Source organism: Giraffa tippelskirchi, chromosome 7 (assembly GCF_054371585.1).
Source record: "Giraffa tippelskirchi isolate mGirTip1 chromosome 7, T2T-mGirTip1v1.2.pri, whole genome shotgun sequence".
Classification (NCBI taxonomy): Eukaryota; Metazoa; Chordata; class Mammalia; order Artiodactyla; family Giraffidae; genus Giraffa; species Giraffa tippelskirchi.
This window is the reverse complement of record NC_137281.1, coordinates 121,354,693-121,376,482: the sequence shown is the minus strand read 5'-3', so window position 1 is coordinate 121,376,482 and position 21,790 is coordinate 121,354,693. Positions and strand designations below refer to the sequence as shown.

General features: G+C 35.9%; 1 protein-coding gene across 50 annotated transcripts in view; it reads right to left on the bottom strand.

Annotated features, from left to right (window-relative positions):
* Positions 1-3,975: 3,975 nt before the first annotated feature.
* Positions 3,976-21,790, bottom strand: part of GABPB1 (GA binding protein transcription factor subunit beta 1) — a 63,185-nt gene continuing 45,370 nt past the window's right edge. For 18 of the 50 annotated variants that reach the window (XM_081508342.1, XM_081508353.1, XM_081508315.1 and 15 more), the window contains 3 exons: positions 13,168-13,353; positions 10,285-10,400; positions 3,976-5,484 (listed from right to left, as the gene is read on the bottom strand). In XM_081508342.1, the coding sequence (XP_081364468.1) occupies positions 5,332-5,484; positions 10,285-10,400; positions 13,168-13,353 (455 nt within the window). In that variant the 3' untranslated portion in view covers positions 3,976-5,331. Of the gene's footprint in view, positions 5,485-10,265; positions 10,401-13,163; positions 13,354-21,790 lie in introns of all 50 variants that reach the window. The other 32 variants (XM_081508354.1, XM_081508322.1, XM_081508335.1 and 29 more) reach the window with 7 other exon arrangements.

Genomic DNA, 21,790 nt, shown 5'->3' with positions numbered 1-21,790 from the left:
AATACAAAAAAACAATCATATCAGCATAAAGCATCCATGAATATGTCTGTCAACTCATCAGTTCCTGTTATGTGCAAGGGTTTCTTCTAGTTTTCAATAAATAATATCATAAATGACTATGTTGAAGAAACACACTGGCACAGATTTTCATTAGCAATATGTTTTGAATATATTTTGTATACAGATCTTTTTGCCAAAAAACATGTGTAGTCCAAATTAAATGGGATTTCACATTTATTTTCTTTGGTCTTCAGCTGTTGTTTTGAATGTCACAGAAGAAAGCTCTCCCAAGTCCCAACCCTCGACCATCATAGAGAAATCCAGAGCTAGAGTAAGTGAAAAACTATCTTGCTGTTGATATTAGGAAAGACTGACATTAGAAAATCTAATAAAAATAAATCACATCACAAGCCCTTTGGGGAAGTAACTGAAAAATAAATAAAATAACAATAAATGAAAATTAGTTGAGAAGTACAGTCTCTGCAGATACCAGTTGTCAGAAGAGGCTTCCTGAAATCACCACAGATCAACCTAGAATTTATGATCCCAGAGTTCTAGCAACTCTACACAGTGAAGTCTTAATTAAGCAATTAGGCAATCAAGACATGTAATGAACTCAGTGTCTAGATAGCACCTAACCAGTACTATTCCAGATGCATGGGAAAGAAATTAATGCATTACCAGGAATTAATTCACCAGGCCCTAACATTCAGGTCATTAGGGCTTGATTCTGCAAGGGTTTGATTCTCTCACAGAACCCTAGTTGAGAAGGGCTGCTCAAGGTGTCTCTTCATCTAAAATCAGTATCTCATTCCTTTCATGAAAATATAAACAGAAACATCCTTAGCCCAATGCAAAAATTAATATCACCATGCATCTTTGTTTCTCACACAAATACTGCAAATGTGGATTGTTTTCTGAAAAAAAAATAATAAGGAAGGTGTTCATTTACACATAAGTGGAAATAATTAGCTATCAATGTGGCAACCTGATGACTGCTAACTATAAATCCATCATTATGTACTAGAAACACATTAAATGTGGATTTCTGAAATTTTTTATTGTTAATATTTTATTCTCAGTTCTTTTAAATCTCTGCCCATAACATCACTGAGAATAAGCAGAATACAAAGCTTTTCCAGCCTCAAAACAGAAGCTAAAGAGAGAAATGAAAAAGCATATCCTATTTTAGTTATAAATTCTTGTCTAAGTTTTTAGTTTATAGAACAGTGAATCAGGCATAGATGATTGAGCAATTAAATAAGTCCAACAGAACAGAGTCTGAAAAAAATGGACTTTCCCCAAAGTCACAGCCTCCTGTACAATATTGTGAACCTCTTTCCATAGTTCTTCAGGCATAGTTCTTCTTGAATCTATTGGTCATCTCCAGTGTAAAATTATAAGATATTAGATTTAGGTCAGACCTGAATGGTCCAGTGGTTTTCCCTACTTTCTTCAATTTAAGCCTGAATTTTGCAATAAGCAGCTCATGATCTGAGCCACAGTCAACTCCCAGTCTTGTTTTTGCTGACTGTATAGAGTTTCTCCATCTTTGGCTGCAAAGAATATAATCAATCTGATTTTGGTATTGACCTTCTTGTGATGTCCATGCGTAAAGTCATCTTTTGGGTTATTGGGAATAGGTGTTTCCTATGACTAGTGCGTTCTCTTGACAGAACTCTGTTAGCCTTTGTCCTGCTTCATTTTGTACTCCAAGGCCAAACTTTCCTGTTAATCCGGGTATCTCTTGACATCCTACTTCTGCATTCCAATCTTCTGATGAGAAGACTTCTTTTTTTGATGTTAGTTCTAGAAGGTGTTATAGGTCTTCATAGGTCAATTTCAGCTTCCTTGCATCAGTGGTTGGGGGCATAGACTTGGATTACTGTGATGCTGGTTTACCTTGGAAATAAACAGAGATCATTCTGGCATTTCTGAGGTTGCACCCAAGTACTGCATTTTGGACTCTTGTTGACTATGAGGGCTACTCCATTTGTTCTAAGGGATTCTTACCCACAGTAGTAGATATAATGGTCACTTGAATTAAATTCACCCCTTCCCATCCACTTTAGCTCACTTCTTCCTAAGATGTTAATGTTCAATCTTGCCATCTCCTGCTTGACCACGTCCAGAAACAGCAAGGACCTAACAGAAGTAGAAGAGATTTAAAAGAGATGACAAGAATACAGAGAACTATTTCAAAAAGGTCTAAATGACCCAGATAACCACAATGGCATGCTCACTCACCTAGAACTGAACATCCTAGAGTGTGAAGTCCAATGAGCCTTAGGAAGCATTACCACGAACAAAGCTATTGGAGGTGATGGAATTCCAGCTGAGCTAATTAAAACCCTAAAAGATGATACTGTTAAAGTGCTGCACTCAATAAGTCAGCAAACTTGGAAAACTCAGCAGTGGCTACAGGACTGGAGTAGGTCAGTTTTTCTTCCAATCCCAAAGAAGGACAATGCCAAAGAATGTTTAAACTACGCTACAATTGCACTCATTTCACATGCTAGTAAGGTTATGCTCAAAAACCTTCAAGCTAGGTTTCAACAGTACATGAATTGAGAACTTCTAGATGTACAAGTTGGGTTTCAAAGAGGCAGAGGAACTAGAGATCAAATTGCCAACGTTCATTGTATTACAGAGAAAGCAAGGGAGCTCCAGAAAAATGTCTACTGCTGCTTCACTGACCACACTAAAGCCTTTGACTGTGTGGATCACAACAAACTGTGGAAAATTCTTAGAGAGACAGGAGTGTCAGACCACCTTACCTGTCTCCTGAGAAACCTGTATGCAGGTCAAGAAGTAACAGAATCGCACATGGAACAAACTGGTTCAAAACTGGGAAAGGCATACAATAAGGCTATATATTGTCACCCTGCTTATTTAAATTATATGTAGAGTTCAGTTCAGTTACTCAGTTGTGTCCAACTCCTGGAGACCCCATGAACTGCAGCACACCAGGCTTCCCTGTCCATCAACTCCTGGAGCTTGCTCAAACTCATGTCCATCAAGTGTATGTAGAGTACATCATGAGAAATACTAGGCTGGATGACTCAGAAGCTGGAATAGAGATTGCCAAGAGAAATATCAACCTCAAATATGGAGATGATAACACTTTAATGGAAGAAAGTGAAAAGGAACTGAAGAGCCTCTTGATGAGGGTGAAAGAGAAGAGTGAAAAAGCTGGCTTGAAACTCAACATGAAAAAAAACTAAACTAAGGAAAAAACTAAGATGGTATCTGGTCACATCCCTTTATGGCCAATAGAAGGGGAAAAAGTGGAAGCAGTGACAGATTTTGTTTTCTTAGGCTCCAAAATCACTGCAGATGGTGGCTGCAGCCATGAAATTAAAGGATGCTCACTCCTTGGGAGGAAAGCTATGAACAACCTAGACAACATATTAAAAAGCAGAGACATCACTTTGCCAACAAAGGTCTGTATAGTCAGAGCTATGGTTTTTCCAGCAGTCACATATGCATGAGACAGTTGGACCATAAAGAACACTGTCAAAGAATTGATGCTTTCAAATTGTGGTGTAGAAGACTCTTGATAGTCCTTGAACTGCAACAAGATCAAACCAATCAACTCTAAAGGAAATCAACCCTGAATATTCACTGGAAAGACTGACGCTAAAGCTGAAGCTCCAATAGTTTGGCCATTTGACGAGAAGAGTCAACTCACTGGAAAAGATCCTGATGCTAGGAAAGACTGAAGGCAAAAGGAGAACAGGGCGGCAGAGGATGAGATGGTTGGATAGCATCACTGACTCAAAGGACATGACTTTGAGCACACTCCAGGGGACAGTGGAAGACAGAGGAACCTGGTGTGCTGTAGTTATGGAGTTGCAAAGAGCTGGACATGACTTAGTGACTCAACAGCAAGGGTGGAATATTGCCATAATACACAGAACAAACTTTTTAATGTATGAAAAAAATGTGGTCAAAAATATAAGTCTACACTGAACATATGTGGAAAAGATATTTAATTGTAAAATAGAAAAGTAGGCCAGAGTACAGTTTTAAGGGTAACTGCTTCTTTATACAGTATAGGTATCTAGAAGGGTCTTAGGGTTAAACATTTTCATAAAGCAATAAAACATTAAAAAATAAACCAAGAAAAGAGCTTGAAGATATGTTTTACAAAAAAAGCAACAGTATGTCAGAGTTTAATGTCCATACATTTGTGGAATTCAACAATACTGTGATGAGAGCCAGTCACAGCACAGACTTACAGCTTTCACAAGGAGAAGTAAAAGTTATGTTAGACATATCTATAGCATCACTGTAATACAAAAAGTTCTTGTTCTACATACAAAAGCAATTTTTTTTTTTCTGTAAGAATAATTTCCTGGGGGGGGGGAATGAGTCTATGAAATATTTCAGAAACCCATATGTTTTGAGTTTTCCAAAAACATTATCTTAAAATCCAGTGCCTTAAAGTGCTTTCATGTGGAAATCATGATGGAAGGCACAGAATAGTTTCACGTCCCCACTACGAAAATTTCAAAAAAGCATAAATTTTGCAGTTTGCAAATTCAAGGTATCTTGTAAGCTGCTCCTTCCAAGAACATTGTCATTCCAATAAAACCAGCTGCTAGCTTACTTAGTTTCAAGGACCTACAGAATAAAAGGGTTTCTTTCTTTCCTAGTAACTTTCATCATCTTTGTGGGAAAAATAATACCTATGCAAGTGATGCATTCCAAAATTATAAAACATGCAGAATATGTACAAACAGAAAGTTTTAAAAAATATTTGCATCATATACATGTAAATCTACTTGGGTATAGCTGAAATTGAACAAATATAAAAATCTGCTTTCTAAAAAATGTTTTCAGAGAATCTGAGACAACTTAAAGCTGTACAAAGATTTCCTGGTAGAAATCTTCTCTTCATATAGAAGTTTATATCGACAGGAGTAATTCCAGCATCAGTCTACCACATAATTATTACACATTTGGTCTAATCAACAACGATCACCCTTAAAACTGTTCCATTTCTGAGAAATCAAGGTTTGTACTAATATCAAAAAGAATTCACAAAAACGGTGGCTTATTGTGTTTTTGGATCTCTTCAACAATCTTTATCAACTCATTTGAACTGTAAAAAAAAAAAAAAACTATTTACAGAATTCAGTTTTAAATACATTTCACAATTTCTAAAGTTTTATGTTACAAGAAGTCAGAGCTCATGGCTTAAGTCCAATTATCCATCTGCAGTCTCTTCTATTATCCTGTCTTCCCATGACTGCACCTTATTGTGTACAGTTCAAGATTGTATTCTTTCTTGACCAAAAGTAAACTCAAACTATATGTTCATTTCAATTAAACAGCTTCTTTATTAGTCTGAAGACGCGTCATAGCTTCTAATTTCTGTCTATAGGCCTCTGCTTCCTGTTCTTTCTTTAGAAGTTGCTGTCGGTATTTCTGTGCTTCTCGATTAGCTTCATCCAGCTGTTTCTGAAGAGCTTCTCTCTCCTAATTTAAAAAAAAAAAAGTTTTTTTTTTCCATAACTGCACAAATACATTAACACACTGAAGCATATATCCTACAAATAAAGAAATCTATAGTATTTAAAAGTAGCCATCTATTAGTATTTCTGAGACATTTTGCCTTTTCAACCAATTCCCTTATAATTAAAGCCCTCATTTTGAGCTCCTCACTATGAGATAAAGATTAGTTTCTGACCTCAAGGAAATTATTTGCTAATTAGAAATAAAACTACCATGATGAACCCAAACTGGGTACCTGTACTTTTATACCAACTATAAAAACTAGTGAAGAACTTAAATAGGGAAATATATAGCCATACCTCTTTACATCTTTATCTGTGATGTTAAAAAGCTACTAATTATAAAAGAAATAGTATTTATTGAAAACCCATTATATATGTTGATTAACAAGGTGATTTCCAATAACAAGTCTCTAAGATAGATATTATGGCCATTTTATAGATGAGGAAAATGATGCTCAGAGATGATGTAGCTTTCCCATAACACAATAATGAGTCAGGTTTATGAGGTTCTACTATTACTATGTTTAAAACTATCATTTCCTATGATAGCAAGCAAGATTCCTCACCTTCAAAATGAAGAGCGCTGGTCTAGATTAGTATTTCCTAAATTATACCATTTTGCAAACCAGTAAAATACTAATTTCTCCATTGTGATTCATTATATGTTGTACAACACATGTATTAAGTTCCTGAATAAATTGAGAGGCAAAACACAAATCTGGTCCAATGAAAATTATATTCTTTCTCCTCCTCCTCACTCTGCCCTTATACAGTTGTCTAAGGGAAAACATTTCAACTCCTTTCCCATACCTCCAATAAGCATATGGACAAAAACTCAACTTGCACAGGCCCAAGCTCAATCTCCTTTCAGAAGTGCAAGCCCTCTGAATGAGGTGGGGGCCGAGAGCAGAACTACTAGTCACAAAATGAGGCCAGGTTCACACTGGACAAGACACTTAACCAGAGAGAACTGAAGGTAAAGGCAAGGGGTCGGCAGCTTGCTGGGAAAGAAGACACTATGAGGGTCTCTTCCACTCTCTCCTTGACCCATGTCCACTGGGAACACCAAAAGATTCCCTTCCCTTCACTATTCACATGATCCATAAGGAGGAACATGTATAATAGTCCTGCCTTGCTGTGATCCCACTGCCTTCCCTACACTGGGAATGAAGCTAGATCCAACATTAGTTTTTCCCATAAGTCCACCAAAAGTTGGAGCGGTTGATTACACATGTAGTCTCCAAATTGTCCAATTACATAAAATGTACAGTAGAAGAAAGGTGTGCCCGTCATCTCCAAGTTAAGAAATGCCTAAGCCCTACCCTGCTACTCTTTTCTCCTTACTACAGGCAAGATGCTGACCTCATATAAGCAATGGACACCAGTCCCTGGCAGTGAACTGCAGGACTTTAGAAAGGGTGCAAGCTAGACCACCTTGCTCTGGTAGGAGAACACACAGTTGTGCATTTAAATGTTTTACAATTTTACCTGTCCTAATAAGATCCTTTGCCAGTCAAAGTTTTGACTATGGATAAAAACTTGCCCTGATCTGGTGGGAAGTATTAGAAAAGATAAACTTCAAGGTATCTTATAAAATTAGCTATTTATTCACATTTAGACAGGCAAGAGATTCACAATTATTTCAGTTTATGAAACCAATAAGGAAGATATTTATCTTACACTACAACTTCATGCCCAACAATATATTATTATTATATTAGGCAACAGAATGGAACAAAGGCTTCGAATTTGCTTTTTTATTTCCAAATAAGATTCTCAAATTCTGCTTCAACTATTAGCAATTATCTTTCAACAGTTTTATATGTGATTTTTTAATATTCAAATTTATCTATTATAAAGCAAAAAAATCATAATAGTGATTTATCTTCTACCATACCTCAGTGTAACTTTTAGAAGATAATAATAATAGCAAGTTACTGAGCATTTACTATATGCTCACCACTGTACTAATCCTTCACATGCATTCTCATTTGAACCTTACAACAGTTTGATAATGTAGGTGCTATTATTTTCCCCTTCTTACAGATGGGGAAGCCCAGCCTTGAAAGGTTAAATAACTTGACCAATCACACTCAGAAAATTATCATTCAAACCTAAATTTGGTTCCAGACTCATATTATTAACCATTAAATGTTTTTTTTTAAAAAAGAAAGTGAGGCAGGGTGTGTGAGCTGTCTGCTTGTGTGTAAACATCCTCTAACTGCCATGGGCCAAACACAATCCTATTTTTATACATAAAGTTTTACAGAAATACAGCCATACCCATTCATTACCAAACTGTCTGTGGCTGCTTTCCCACTATGAAGGCTGAACAGAAGGCAAAACACACCCTATGGAATGTTTAGCAGCATCCCCGGCCTCTATCCACTAAATGTCAGTGGCTTTTCCCTCACTGTGACAACCTGAAATGTATCCAGATATTGCCAAACGTCCCCTGGGGTCAAAACTGCTCCAGTTAAGAACCACTGCTTTAGAGAAACTTTTGAGGTTTTTGGCCAAACAATCACTTGGAATATAAAGGTATACCCCTAAGACAATTCTACTGGTCATCTATGAAAATAAAATCCAAAGAACTACTTCATGTACTCTAAGGAAATGGTTTACTGAAAACATTGGAGGTCTCTCTTCATTCTGTATCCCCTGCCTGCCTCTACCATCTTTGCTCACTCTATGCTTCAAGCTCTCTCTGCAGTAGCTCTAAGATGATGCAACTCTGGCCTGAACATTTCCAGTGATGGCAAATAAGATTTCTATTGCCACATAACTCTAATTACTAAAATTGAGCTGAAACTCTAACTTCCTCAAGTTCTTTTTATCAAGGTAAAATTCCATCTCCCTGAAGTGCTGTCTCCTTGGTTCTAGCTAATTTATATGCCTCAATTCATACTTCCTTGTTATTTGTAATTATTCTCCCTGGTTTCTGAAAAGACTGTAGGTGGAATTAGGGTGAACTTTGAAGAAAACAGCAACTCTCTCTGGTCATTAGGTAAATAAAAGGTACAGGCTGCATATTCACTGTTTTAAAAACGGTGAACTGACATAAATCAACTGTACTCCAATTAAAAGAAATGTTGAATTGAGTCAGTTTATGTTCAATAAAGGGCTTCCCTGGTAGCTCAGACGGTAAAGTGTCTGTCTACAATGCGGGAGACCTGGGTTCGATCCCTGGGTCGGGAAGATCCCTGGAGAAGGAAATGGCAACCCACTCCAGTATTCATGCCTGGAAAAACCCATGGACTGAGGGGCCTGGTGGGCTACAGCCCATGGGATCGCAAAGAGTCGGACACGACTGAGCAACTTCACTGACTGATGTTCAATAAAAATTCAAGTAATCTAAAAGTGTTTTATTAAATAGTTAAAGCAATGTATATGACAAAATCTTTTTCATTTTATATGCCAGAAAAAAAAATCAACTGATTTATCAGTAAAAGATATTAAAGATTATTAAATAATAAGTATACTGACACCATTCAATAAAATACATGGTTAATTTATAAGAACTTTAGTGTATCACTCTAAATTTTGAAGAAATAAAATAATACCTCAGTAATGAAACATTACTAAACGTCTGGTTAAACCATGAATTAAACTCTTCTTAATTCAGTAATACATACTTTGAGATTGTGGCCACCAGTCTTATATGTAAATGAATTTGGGCAAGAATATTTTCTAACTGTCCTCAGTTAGAATTATGTTGCCTTTAGGTGACATTTTAAAAAATCCTCTTTTTTCTACAATAGCAAGAACCTTAACAAAGAATTCCTCAATACTTGCCGATGTTTATATATTAATATATATATATATGTTCACATATATTAGATATTATGAATGTGAATATAACAATAGGCTGACTTTTTCAACTCTCATAAAACCCCCAAAATGCAGATATTGTAATCCTAAATTCAAATATGGGAGAAAATAAAACAGAAGTGCAGAAAGGTAAGATAACTTGCCTCAAAGCTAATAGGAGGGGTAAGAATTGGGATTCAAATCCAGCTCATTTAATTTCAAATCCAAACTTCTTGTCTTTATATTGCAGTTACTCTTTCAAAGTTATTCAAAAATGATCTTATTTTCATTTTGATATTAGTTAATTATCAAATTTGGGGAACAATTCTATTTATAGTAACGTGAGAAAAAATTTATAAGGTAACTATGGTATAGTCACATTTACAAACTAGTTTACAATTTCAAACTAGATTGACAGAGGTAAAAAAAGGTGACCCTATCAACAGTTAGTCTACATTTAATTTCCTTAGTGGACTCAACAATGAAATAAGCGGTTATCTATGGCTTTTTCAAAAAAATAACTCAGTTGACAAACTCCAACATTCTTTAAGAGGATCTTCCAGCCCAAATAAGACATTTGCAATTTCATTTTTGAAAGAAAAAAATTTTAGTCAATATATAGTGACATTCCCTTTAGTGACTTGTGAGAATGATGTATGTAAATTCAATAAAAAATAAAGGATGAAGTGCAAAAACCAAAGACATTCCAATGTTACCATGATGAAAGACTTTGTTACAAACAGATTCTTCACTCATTCATTCATTCATTCAATATTTATTTATTGAAGGCTTGCTATATGAATAAGGCAAAAAAAAAAATTAGACAAAAAAGTACTCATTCTATATCAAAACAATACTGTCAGTAATAAATATAAAAGACAAAAAAAAAAAAAGCAGATGAAATTTATTTTGGATGACTGCAGCAAAACACACCGGGTAAAAGACTCCTTACTTCTATTTCTGCAGACTCCACCCGGTTTTCAATTATTTCGATACATTGTCTTTTGGCTGGTGGTTCTTCACTTATAACAGTTTCTTCAGCAATGTCCGTTGCTGGTACTGTTAATACTAAAATGAAAAAATTTACTCATTACTTCATTTTCAGATAGGTTTAGAAGAATTAAAACTAGTCTTGATATTGTTGACACAATTCATCTAAGATAAATATATTCTAAAAGCAGTAATTTCATAACACTGATTTCCTTTTTATGAGAAATGTCCATATTTTTGTCTTCAACTTCTTGCCTTTTTACTGAAAATTATCATTTAAAGTGTCTATTTTTTAATTTTATAGATAATATATTCATTCATATGGCTCAAAATCAAAATATTTAACAAGCATATTTTGCTAACAGATCATTGCTTTTATTGGTTTCTTATGCATTGTTCTTGTGTTCATTCATGTAAAAACAAATATGAATTTGCAATTCTCTTTTTTCTTTCTTACACAAAAGTATCTGCCGTTTTCACTCCATATATCTAGTTACCTTTCATCAGTTCTTACAAAGCTTTCTTTAATTTAGCTGCATTATATTCCACTATGTGGATACACCATTATGAACACTGTCTGCTCATAAGCTTTGCTCTTCCATTGGGTTGTTGGACTTTGCCCCCAATTTTTAGTATCGATTTATACAAATGCAAATATACAGAGAGGGAGAGGCTGTCCTTGCTTTGCATAACAGAGCAAGAACATAAAAATGAGTGTGCAAGCTTAAACTATGCAAAACAATCTTATTAATCATTGGGGAAAATTACAACTGTCCCACAGCTTCTAACGTCAAAACATTAAAAACTGTCCTACTGTCATTTATAAATGTAAACAAATGAAAAATAGTAAAACTATTATTAATTAAAAACATTAGAAATACTGAGAATTAAAGTATTTCTTTTAACTCATATCATACTACATTTAAAAATTCACTCAAAAAGAACTGAGAACTTTACATTTGTTTCATTGGACTGTCTACATAGTCTGTATAGTCATATGCCATTTATTATTTTAAATTATGAAGGCTTTAAATGTTTATATTAATATTCAGTAAGTTCCCCTCATTGCTCTTCCTCCTCCATCAATATAAATTTCAGAATCAAGTTTGGCAAGTTCCAGAAAAAGACCTATTGGTTTTTATTATGGCCTAAATTGTGTCCCCCTCAAAATTCAAATGTTTAAGTCCTAGTCCTCAGTACCTCAGAATGCATTTGGAGACAGGACCTTTAAAAAGGTTAAACAGGTAAAATTAGGTCATTTGAGTGGGTCCTAATGCAGTATGATTGCTGTCCTTTTAAGAGGTTAGGTCGCAGACAACATACACAGACTGAGGGATGACGCTGAGGACACAACAAGAAGGCAACCATTTGTAAGCCAAGGAGAAAGGCCTCAGAAGAAACCAAACCTACCAGCACCTTGATCTTGGACTTTCAGCCTTCAGTACTGTGAGAAGATAAATTTCTGTTAAGTCACCCAGTCTGTGATAGCTTGTTATGGCAGTCCTAGTAAATTAATACAGCCTTTTTCCCCCATCACATTACATTTATCAATTAGGTCAGGAAGAATTGAGAGCTTTATGACAGTGAGTCATTTTATCCAAAAACATGAGTTTCTTTCCATTTGTTCATCAATGAGATTAGTCTGTGTGTGTAATATCAAATTTTGGAAACAATGTTGTATTTGCTTAAAACAAATACTAAAAGCTTCTTCTTTTCTATATAGTTAGAATTAGTTCTTAAAGCTTGTGAAAGCACTTGGTCTTGATCCAAATCCTGGACCACCTGCAGAAGAGAAAAGCCTCCCAGGCTTCACACGTCAAGCGCTTCCTCCTCCACTGCTAAAGCAACAAACTCTTTCCTTGAGAGCTCTGCAGGGCCACACCTCCCTGCCACTCGCAACCAAGCCTGGTTTAGGAGGACTTCTGCCTCCAGCCCTTCCCTTCCCCCACTTCCTTCATGGCCATGAAGAGGCTTAGTCTCTACAATCTGAGTCATTTTCCAGAAGGTTATGTGTGCACATACTTTTCTTTTAGGTCAGGGCAGGGATTGGGAAGTACTGGGTACAGGGTGATGCTTGCTCAGATAGGAACTTTCTGCACCTTCTCCTTCCGCTTCCTTCAGCTCTCATGTCTAGTCTATCTTCACCCTCCTTGCAGCACTGCCCACTCAGACTGGGCCCTGACTTGCTGGAAGTGTATATTTATTGCTGACTTCTGTACTCAACTCCTTTTCTTGATGCACAACTATGGGTTTCCCTGAGGGTTCTCCTGCCCTGGCTTAGATCTTAAGACGTTTTTGGCAATCACTTAAAATATGGAATTTTGTGGTTTTCTCAGCCTTTTAGTTTGACTAAAATGTACCTGGGGCTTATGTTTCATCCATTTTATTACTACTCTCTTATTACTCAAAATGAAAACAATGGGACAATTATCAACAAAGCTGCTAAAAGTTGCCACCGTGTCCAACTTCTTTTTAAGTTGTCTTTTCTCACATAGTGTTTTTGCAAGCTCATACAATATCTGAATTGTATTAAATGGCCTAGGAAAGTACTGTCCTATATTGATATTGAAATATTTACTTAAGCTCATTTTCCAATTAGAATATTTTGGGGCCAGTTCCTCTTTCTACCTAATTATACACTTAGAGAAAGCAAGTTAACTTTAATAGTAGCCTAAGTTGGACATAACTTAGTCAGTGAACAACAAAGAAAATAAAATTAGGCAATTAAGTGTTGTAAAATGTTACAAAAACGTAATTTAAGGCAAAAATAAATGTTTTGGAAAACATGACACAATTTCCTGAGAATTAAGAATAAACACCATTTATGTAAATGCCTTCTACCAACCTTGTTGTCCATCTGGCATGGTCACAATGATGGGCTGACCTATTCCACTTGTTGGAATGGAGTGCAAATTTCCAAGCTGAATTCCATCTGTAACTATTGTGATGACTTGCTGACCCCCTGAACTAACTACTTGCTGAATTGCACCATCCACAGATTCTGCAGTAACTACTTCCTCCGTAGCCACTACTGGAAAAAAAATACATATATATGTGAAAATCAATGAACATATATAGAAGCATGAAGAGAAGTTCATTTTTGCTCTGCTACTTTTGCTGTCCTTGCTTATTTCTTATGTGTGTGCTACCCGCTCAGCTGTGTCCGACTCTTTGCAACCACATAGACTGTAGTCTGCTAGGCTTCTCTGTCTATGGGATTCTCCAGGCAAATATACTGGAATGGGTGGCCATGCCCTCCTCCAGGGGATCTTCCCAAACCAGTGATCGAACCCAGGTCTCCTGCATGGCAGGCAGATTCTTCACAATCTGAGCGCCCATGGAAGTCATCTTTCTTATACAGGAAAGCTTTTATATGGTTTTTAAATTCAGTCTCTAGTGGTGCTGTAGATACCTATATAAACAGCTGATTACAAGCTTCACAATTCACAATAAGGGAATTTCAGCTATCTATGCATACATGGTTTAAATAAACTGCCCTCACTTAGTTCTACGAGGTACAAAATTTGTAAGATCTCCTAAGGTCACAAATATGACAAAGTACTTATATTATCCTAATAAAATTCTAAAATCCAAAAAATAAAATACTGTATGTGGTGATACTCCATCTAAATTTACAAATGAGTTGATATACATTTCCCATCCAACAAAACATGGTGCTCTGTACTTCTCAAGCAGACAGAAGAAACAGCATTCCCTTTCTGCATTGTGTGAGCAAGGGCTGCCTTTACAATAAGTGGCACATAGATCTGGTACTGTTGGATATCAAATAATACACTAACATTTAAGTTAACTAAAATTCAAAACTATGCTCTCAGTATTTTATGAAAGGTTCAGACAGGATTCTGGCAGCTGAAAACAGCAGCACTCCAGGTCTTGCCTAGGTGAAGAAATTGCCAAAATCCTTTCCCACAGGAAATTCTATACCCAACTACTGATCCCAAAAGATATACACAGAAACATTCATAGCAGCTTTACTCATATTAGTCAAAAACTTGAAACAAATCAGGTATCTGTCAGAAGTAGAATGAATAAACAAACTATGGTAGATTCACACACTGGAATACTACATAGCAATTAAAGTGACTACAAAACATGGATAAATCTGACAAAAAAAAATGCTGGGTGGTATAAATCAGACACAGTATACATAATGAGTACTTTCCATTCATGAACTGAGCAATGAGATTAGACAAGAGTACTCACCTTGTGACAATTCATTAAACTATACATTAATGGATTTTTCTATATATATGTTACACATTTTAAAAAAGGCATCAAAAGGAAGAATGACAGCAAATGGATTATAACACATTGAATTTTTAAAAATCCACTTATCCATGATAATATCTCATGAAAAAGGGGGAAAGAACTAGGATCTTCTTGATAGAAGAATGACATTAATTAACAAAAGAAGAAAAATTATCACTGTAACCCCAAGTGTAATAACTTATTTAAGAAAGCATCACCAATGGATGTTTAAAAAAAACACTGGTGAAATGTTTCTGAGAAACAAAATGTTCAAATGAATCTACAGAGTTCAAAGTCATAAAGAACAAGCAAGGGGGACTTCCCTGGTGGTCCGGTGGCTAAAACTCTGTGCTCCCAACAGAGGGAGCTAAATCTAGTCAAGGAACTAAATCCCACGTGCCGCAACTAAGACCCTCCATAGCCAAATAAAACAAACTTTTTTAAGTATAAAAAAAGAAAAAAAAACAAGCAATACAGTAGGACTATCCTAGTTTGGGGGAGACTCAAAAGACAAAATAATTGAATACAGTGTGTGAACTTTGACTGGATCCCAGATGAAAACAACCATTATAAAGGACATTTTGGGGTTGAGGAAACTTGAATATGAATCACATGTCAGGTAATATTACTAAATTAATGTATATGTTTTTAGAAAATATAATGGAGCGGTGAATATGTAGGAAGTGTCCTTGTTCTTGGTAGATACATGCTGAAGAATTTAAGGATGAAGTGCCACGATGCCTATAACCTACTTTCAGATAATTTGGCAAAATAAAAGCTTGTGTCTGTGTGTGAACATGCAGTGGTGGCAAGATGTTAACAAGTGTGAATACAGGTACAAGGTATAAAATTCATCCTCCAAGTTTTCTATGAAAAAAAGTTTTAATATAACTAATTCTGAAAAAGGAAATGCCAAAAAAAAACTATTTCTAAATATGATTCTCTGAAATGTGTTATTTGAGGTAACACTTTACCAAAAGTGTAATGAAATAAAATAATTCTCTCCTGAAGTCATGCTACCCTTCAGATACACATTTACTCTGAAACATGATAAGCTACTACCAACTTCCAGCAGAACAACATGGATATCAACAACCACAGGATTCACTAAATACAGATATGCCTTAATTAAACAAACTCCTTTTTTTAAACAAAAAAAGGCAAGCTAGGTACTGGGACCCTAGTTTTCAAGGATGAACTCATGGCAAGAGATATGGCTGTAACTCTGTGACTCTGTTACTTGGGTAATCAGAGATCACAATACAAACCACAGATGATATTCAAAATGCACACAATCTTCATGTTTTCAGTTCTCTCATTTTTGTTTGTCTTAAACTATAATTACACTTTATCACCAAGCACTTAAGAAAATTTCAGGAAGATAATTATAAAATGAAATGTAGGGCATAAAACAGTAATATATTCAATAGAATAACTACTGAAGTTTTCAAACAAATTAACTATTGCTTTGATTTTTCTTTTAAGTATCCATATGAAAAAGAAATGTTCACTCTAGATGAATGGTACCTATAAGTAGCAGATATTTCTAAAACATAATCATATGTAAGAAATTTCTGAGATCACACGTAATCAAGACACAACTCAAGAACTTTCATCTTTGTATTCTTTGCAATGACTGTCATTAAGATAACAGAGTTCTGGCCTTTCATCTAAAAAGCTTTAAGTTGTACTTTGGCGAGGAATTGAGAAAAAATTATAAGGGAACCAATTATGTAAGGAAACAAAGTACCCCCTGAGTAATCCTAAGAACAACCTAACAGTGAAGTGTTGAAACATATAAGAATGAAAGAGAAAACCTAAAAACTTTACAAAGAATGTCATTTAAAAAAACTATACATCCACAGATATATCCAAATATAAAACCCCTAGATAAAATAACTAATAAATATTCATTGCTAATTTAAAAGTCAAGCTGTAATATACAAAGAGAGGCTAGATAACCTGCAGCATCTTTGAAAATATTTGAGACCTCTTGTTCAACATAACTTTTGAATTTTAATGACATAAAATTCAACTAAGATAAGGAAAAAACTGTCTTTGAAGTATTCTTAAAAGACTGAAAATTCTATGTATGTAAACATTTCAACAATAAAATAGAAACTATGCTTACTGAAGAAAAGCATAACATTTCAAAAGTATTATCCCCTGAATTCAAACCTGAAATTGAAAAAAAAAAAAAAACAGGCAAAAACAAAACAATATTATGAGCTCCACTAACTTATACCTGAAAGCCAATTCACTATTAGGAGAAAGGAGGGCAACAGCCACCAGACTAAATATACCTTTGGAAAAACCACTGTATCAACAATTAGTCAATAAAAAGTTGCACTAAAGACAAAAAGAAGGGTAGTCACCGATATTCATTTAATCAAGGGATTATAAAGCTGGGCCACAAGAAAAAAAATAAGTCTAAGCAATGCAACATCAATATAAGACTGCAAACAAGAGCCATAAAATAGTGTTTTATGAGAGTTAATTTCAAAAGGACTACAACTACACTGTATATGTAAGGCCTACATCTAACAATTTTAACTTCCTATTCTACATCCAAATAAAGTGAAAGTGAAAGTTATTCAGTCGTGTCTGACTCTTTGCGACCCCATGGACTGTGGAATTCTCCAGGCCAGAATACCAGAGTGGGTAGCCTTTCCCTTTTCCAGGGCATCTTTCCAACCCAGGAATCGAATCCAGGTCTCTCGTATTGCAGGCAGATTCTTTATCAGCTGAGCCACAAAGGAAGACAAAGAATACTGGAGTGGGTAGCCTAGCCTATCCCTTTTTCACCAGATCTTCTCGACCTAGGAATTGAACCAGGGTCTCCTGCATGACAGGTGGATTCTTTAACAACTAAGCTATGATCCAAATAACTCTCAACTCTATTCACTTCTTATTATCTCTTTGCCAAATCTTAATCCATGCTACCATTATTTCTTCCCCAGGTGACTGCAACAGACTCCTAACTAAACTCCCTTTAGTTTCACGCACAGGAAAATATACTAAGAGAACATTTCAAATATGTATGTTTCAGGAAGATGTTTGCTTTTTCCAAAATTAGTGAAATCAGAGCATAAGAAGAAAATAAAGAAGCACATTTTAATGAAACCTCTGCACAACTTCCCAGTCAAGTGAAATGGTCAATTGTGTCTAAACATATAGAACTCATACATTATTTTCTGATGGTAAATCTCTTACCTGGCTAGGTAACTACTGTGACAAATCAAATAAAGCAGAAGAACCTAAATACTAAAGAGAAAAAATGAACCAAAACTAGGCAAATCAGACTCATTTGGTATAAGAAGATGAAATATCAGACAAAAGACAAATATAATTCTTAAAATTATCAAGCACCATGATGGTAACTTCCAGCAAATATAATAGAAACCTTCTTAACTTAGAAGTGAGTTAAAAGATGAAAAAGAAACAGATTCCCTTAGTTTAAATAGTCCCATGACAGAGTTCAGTTCAGTTCAGTTCGGTTCAGTCGCTCAGTCGTGTCCGACTCTCTGCGACCCCATGAATTGCAGCACGCCAGGCCTCTCTGTCCATCACCAACTCCCGGAGTCTACCCAAACCCATGTTCATCGAGTCGGTGATGCCATCCAACCATCTCATCCTCTGTCGTCCCCTTCCCCTCCTGCCCCCAATCCTACCCAGCATTAGGGTCTTTTCCAATGAGTCAACCCTTCACATGAGGTGGCCAAAGTATTGGAGCTTCAGCTTCAACATCAGACCTTCCAATGAACACCCAGGATTGATCTCTTTTAGGATGGATTGATTGGATCTCCTTGCAGTCCAAGAAACTCTCAAGAGTCTTCTCCAACACCACAGTTCAAAAGCATCAATTCTGCGGCGCTCAGCTTTCTTCACCGTCCAACTCTCACATCCATACATGACCACTGGAAAAACCATAGTCTTGACTAGACGGACTTTTGTTGGCAAAGACGGAGTGTACATACATATACATTTTTTATAAAGAGGTCAGTAATATTTTCTTTAAATAAAAATTTTACCAAAGCTTACTAATCAGCACCTGCTAAGATACAATTTCATAGCAGTTGCTATAATCTATACAATTTTTCTAATCTCTTTGGGCAGAAATCAGTATATCAAGTAACAGTGTGTACAAATAAAGGAAAACTTATAAGAGGCACATGAGTTACAGATAAATAAACCCTACTGAATCTATAGACTATGACAGTGAATAATTACTGTTTTATATTTAAAGTGCTCAACATGATAACATCCTTCTCAGGTCAATTTGAGACATATGATTTTGACAATCAGTATCACATTTTTGTTTTAATTATATCCTAATTACTTGAAGCTTGCTCCTTGATAAATCAATTCTTAAAAAGATTAAGTAGCAGTATCAGTGACTCAGTTCAGTCGCTCAGTTGTGTCTGACTCTTTGCGACCCCATGGACTGCAGCACGCCTGGCCTCCCTGTCTATCACCAACTCCCAGAGTTTACTCAAACTCATGTCCATCGAGTTGGTGATGCCATCCAACCGTTTCATCCTCTGTCGTCCCCTTCTCCTCCCGCCTTCAATCTTTCCCAGCATCAGGGTCTTTTCAAATGAGTCAGTTCTTCGCAACAGGTGGTATTCCCATCTCTTTCAGAATTTTCCACAGTTTGCGGTGATCCACATAGTCAATGGCTTTGGTGTAGTCAATAAAGCAGATGTTTTTCTGCAACTCTCTTGCTTTTTCGATGATCCAACAGATGTTGGCAATTTGATCTCTGGTTCCTCTGCCTTTTCTAAATCCAGCTTGAACATCTGGAAGTTCACAGTTCACGTACTGTTGAAGCCTGGCTTGGAGAATTTTGAGCATTACTTTGCTAGCATGTGAGATGAGTGCAATTGTGTGGTAGTTTGAGCATTCTTTGGTATTGCCTTTCTTTAAGATTGGAATGAAAACTGACCTTTTCCAGTTCTGTGGCCACTGCTGAGTTTTCCAAATTTGCTGGCATATTGAGTGCAGCACTTTCACAGCATCATCTTTTGGGATTTGAAATAGCTCAACTGGAATTCCATCACCTCCACTAGCTTTGTTCGTAGTAATGCTTCCTAAGGCCCACTTGACTTTACATTCCAGGATGTCTGGCTCTAGGTGAGTGATCACACCATCGTGATTATCTGGGTAGTGAAGATCTTTTTTGATAGTTCTTTTGTATAGTTTTGCTTTCATCTTCTTATTCCAAAGTAGCAGCATATTCAACTATTAAAGCTATTAAGAAAGCCATTCCTCTCTCCTACATCTTTTCCTTAGTAGAGATTCACCTATGCACCCCATAAATAGTTGATAAATATTAAATTACACATAAAAATGAGATAAATAAGGAATATATATTATTCAAGCAAATCTTTGCTGTAGCACAGTCACAATCTTTAGATAGTTATTATATCCTATTTATTAGTAGTAAGAAATAGATCTTTTAAAATTTGCATCAAATTCTTAAATTTTGGTGTGCCATCAGAATCACTTTTGAGAACACATTAAAAATATAGATGTCAGGGCCTCACCCTAACCCTACTGAATCAGAATCCACTGGGAAAGAACTGGGGCAAATGAATTATTGAGAAGGTGACTCTGATTTAAACAAAATTCAAGAAAGCTGCTCCTATGCTATTATCATATTAATTCAAACTACATAACTGAGAGGAGATTAAATTAGTAGAAAACTTGAATCACAGAATATTTAAAGGAATACAGCCTTCTAATCATTGGGTACATAAATTAACAAGATCATTTCCAACTATTTCCAAGCAAAAATTCTACTAGTTTTAATAACAGAAAATGACAACTATTATATTAATGTTTGAGCTGCCTGATATTTCTCCTGAATTATTCCACTCCAACATTATGAAGGGTGTTTTACTTATTTTTTTGATTTTTTAAAAAAAAATTTTGAACCCTCCTACAGGGCACGTGGGATCTTAATTCCCCAACCAAGGATTGAACTCACATCCCCTGCATTAGAAGAGCAGAGTCTTAACCACTGGACCACCAGGGAAGTTCCTATAAAGGATGTTTTAAACAAGTATTTTGTAAACTGTGGATGCATACTTTTTGTTGTTGTTGTTTAGTTGCCAAGTCATTTCCAACTCTTTTGCCACCCCATGGACCATAGCCCACCAGGCTCCTCTGTCCATGGAACTTTCCAGGCAAGAATACTGGAGTGAGTTGCCATTTCCTTCTCCTGTTGATCTTCCCATCCCAGAGATTGAACCCTCATGTCCTGCTTAGCAGGCAAGTTCTTTACCACTGAGCCCCCAGGGAAGCCCTGCATACTTTTAGAGGCTGGAAATGTTTTCACTGATTTATTTCCAAAATGAGCTAATTTCATGTATCAAAAGACAGTTGTATTCTCCCTTACAAAGAAGTTAAAAATAACTTAGCATTTTGATTGATGTATCACTTTCTTATGAGTTTGCCGAGTGAGTAGTCCCTTATATTAACTCATGATGTAATATTAAAATATTTCTGAAACCTTGAAGCTGAAAACTAAGCCTCAGTCAATGGTCAAAGACAGTATATTAATTAGGTGACTATTGTGACAACAAAATGACATAATGCAAATAATGCAAGTAAAGCACTCAGCACAAGGACAAGCTCACAGCAAGAACCCTGTACATATTAACCATCGAAAGTGAAAGTGTTTGTCACTTAGTTGTGTCTGACTCTTTGCAACCCTGTGGTCTGTAGCCCACCAGGCTCCTCTGTCTATGGGATTCTCCAGGCACGAATACTGGAGTGGGTAACCATTCCCTTTTCCAGGGGATCTTCCCAACCCAGGGATCGAACCCAGGTCTCCTGAATTACAGGCAGATGCCAAATTAAATTTATGACTTACATCAATTGTTTCATCATCTTTTTCTGGCCTCACCTGTACCAAGATAGAGCTAGTAATTGTTTAATATAACTATGAAAATTAGCATAGGCCTATGGACTCAGGAACTGAAACAAAAGTTCTCAAAAAACCAATTTAATAAAAACGAACATTAGCACCAAACTCATCAGGGTATAATGAGACTTATCAAATTATTTTTTTGTACTTCTAGTAGACAAAGAATTATGAAAAGTACGCATGGAGATTAAAACTTTAATCAAACAAGTTAAATGCTTAGCAAAATAAAGGTTTATGAGGAAAGAACAAAACTGGAAATATTTACATA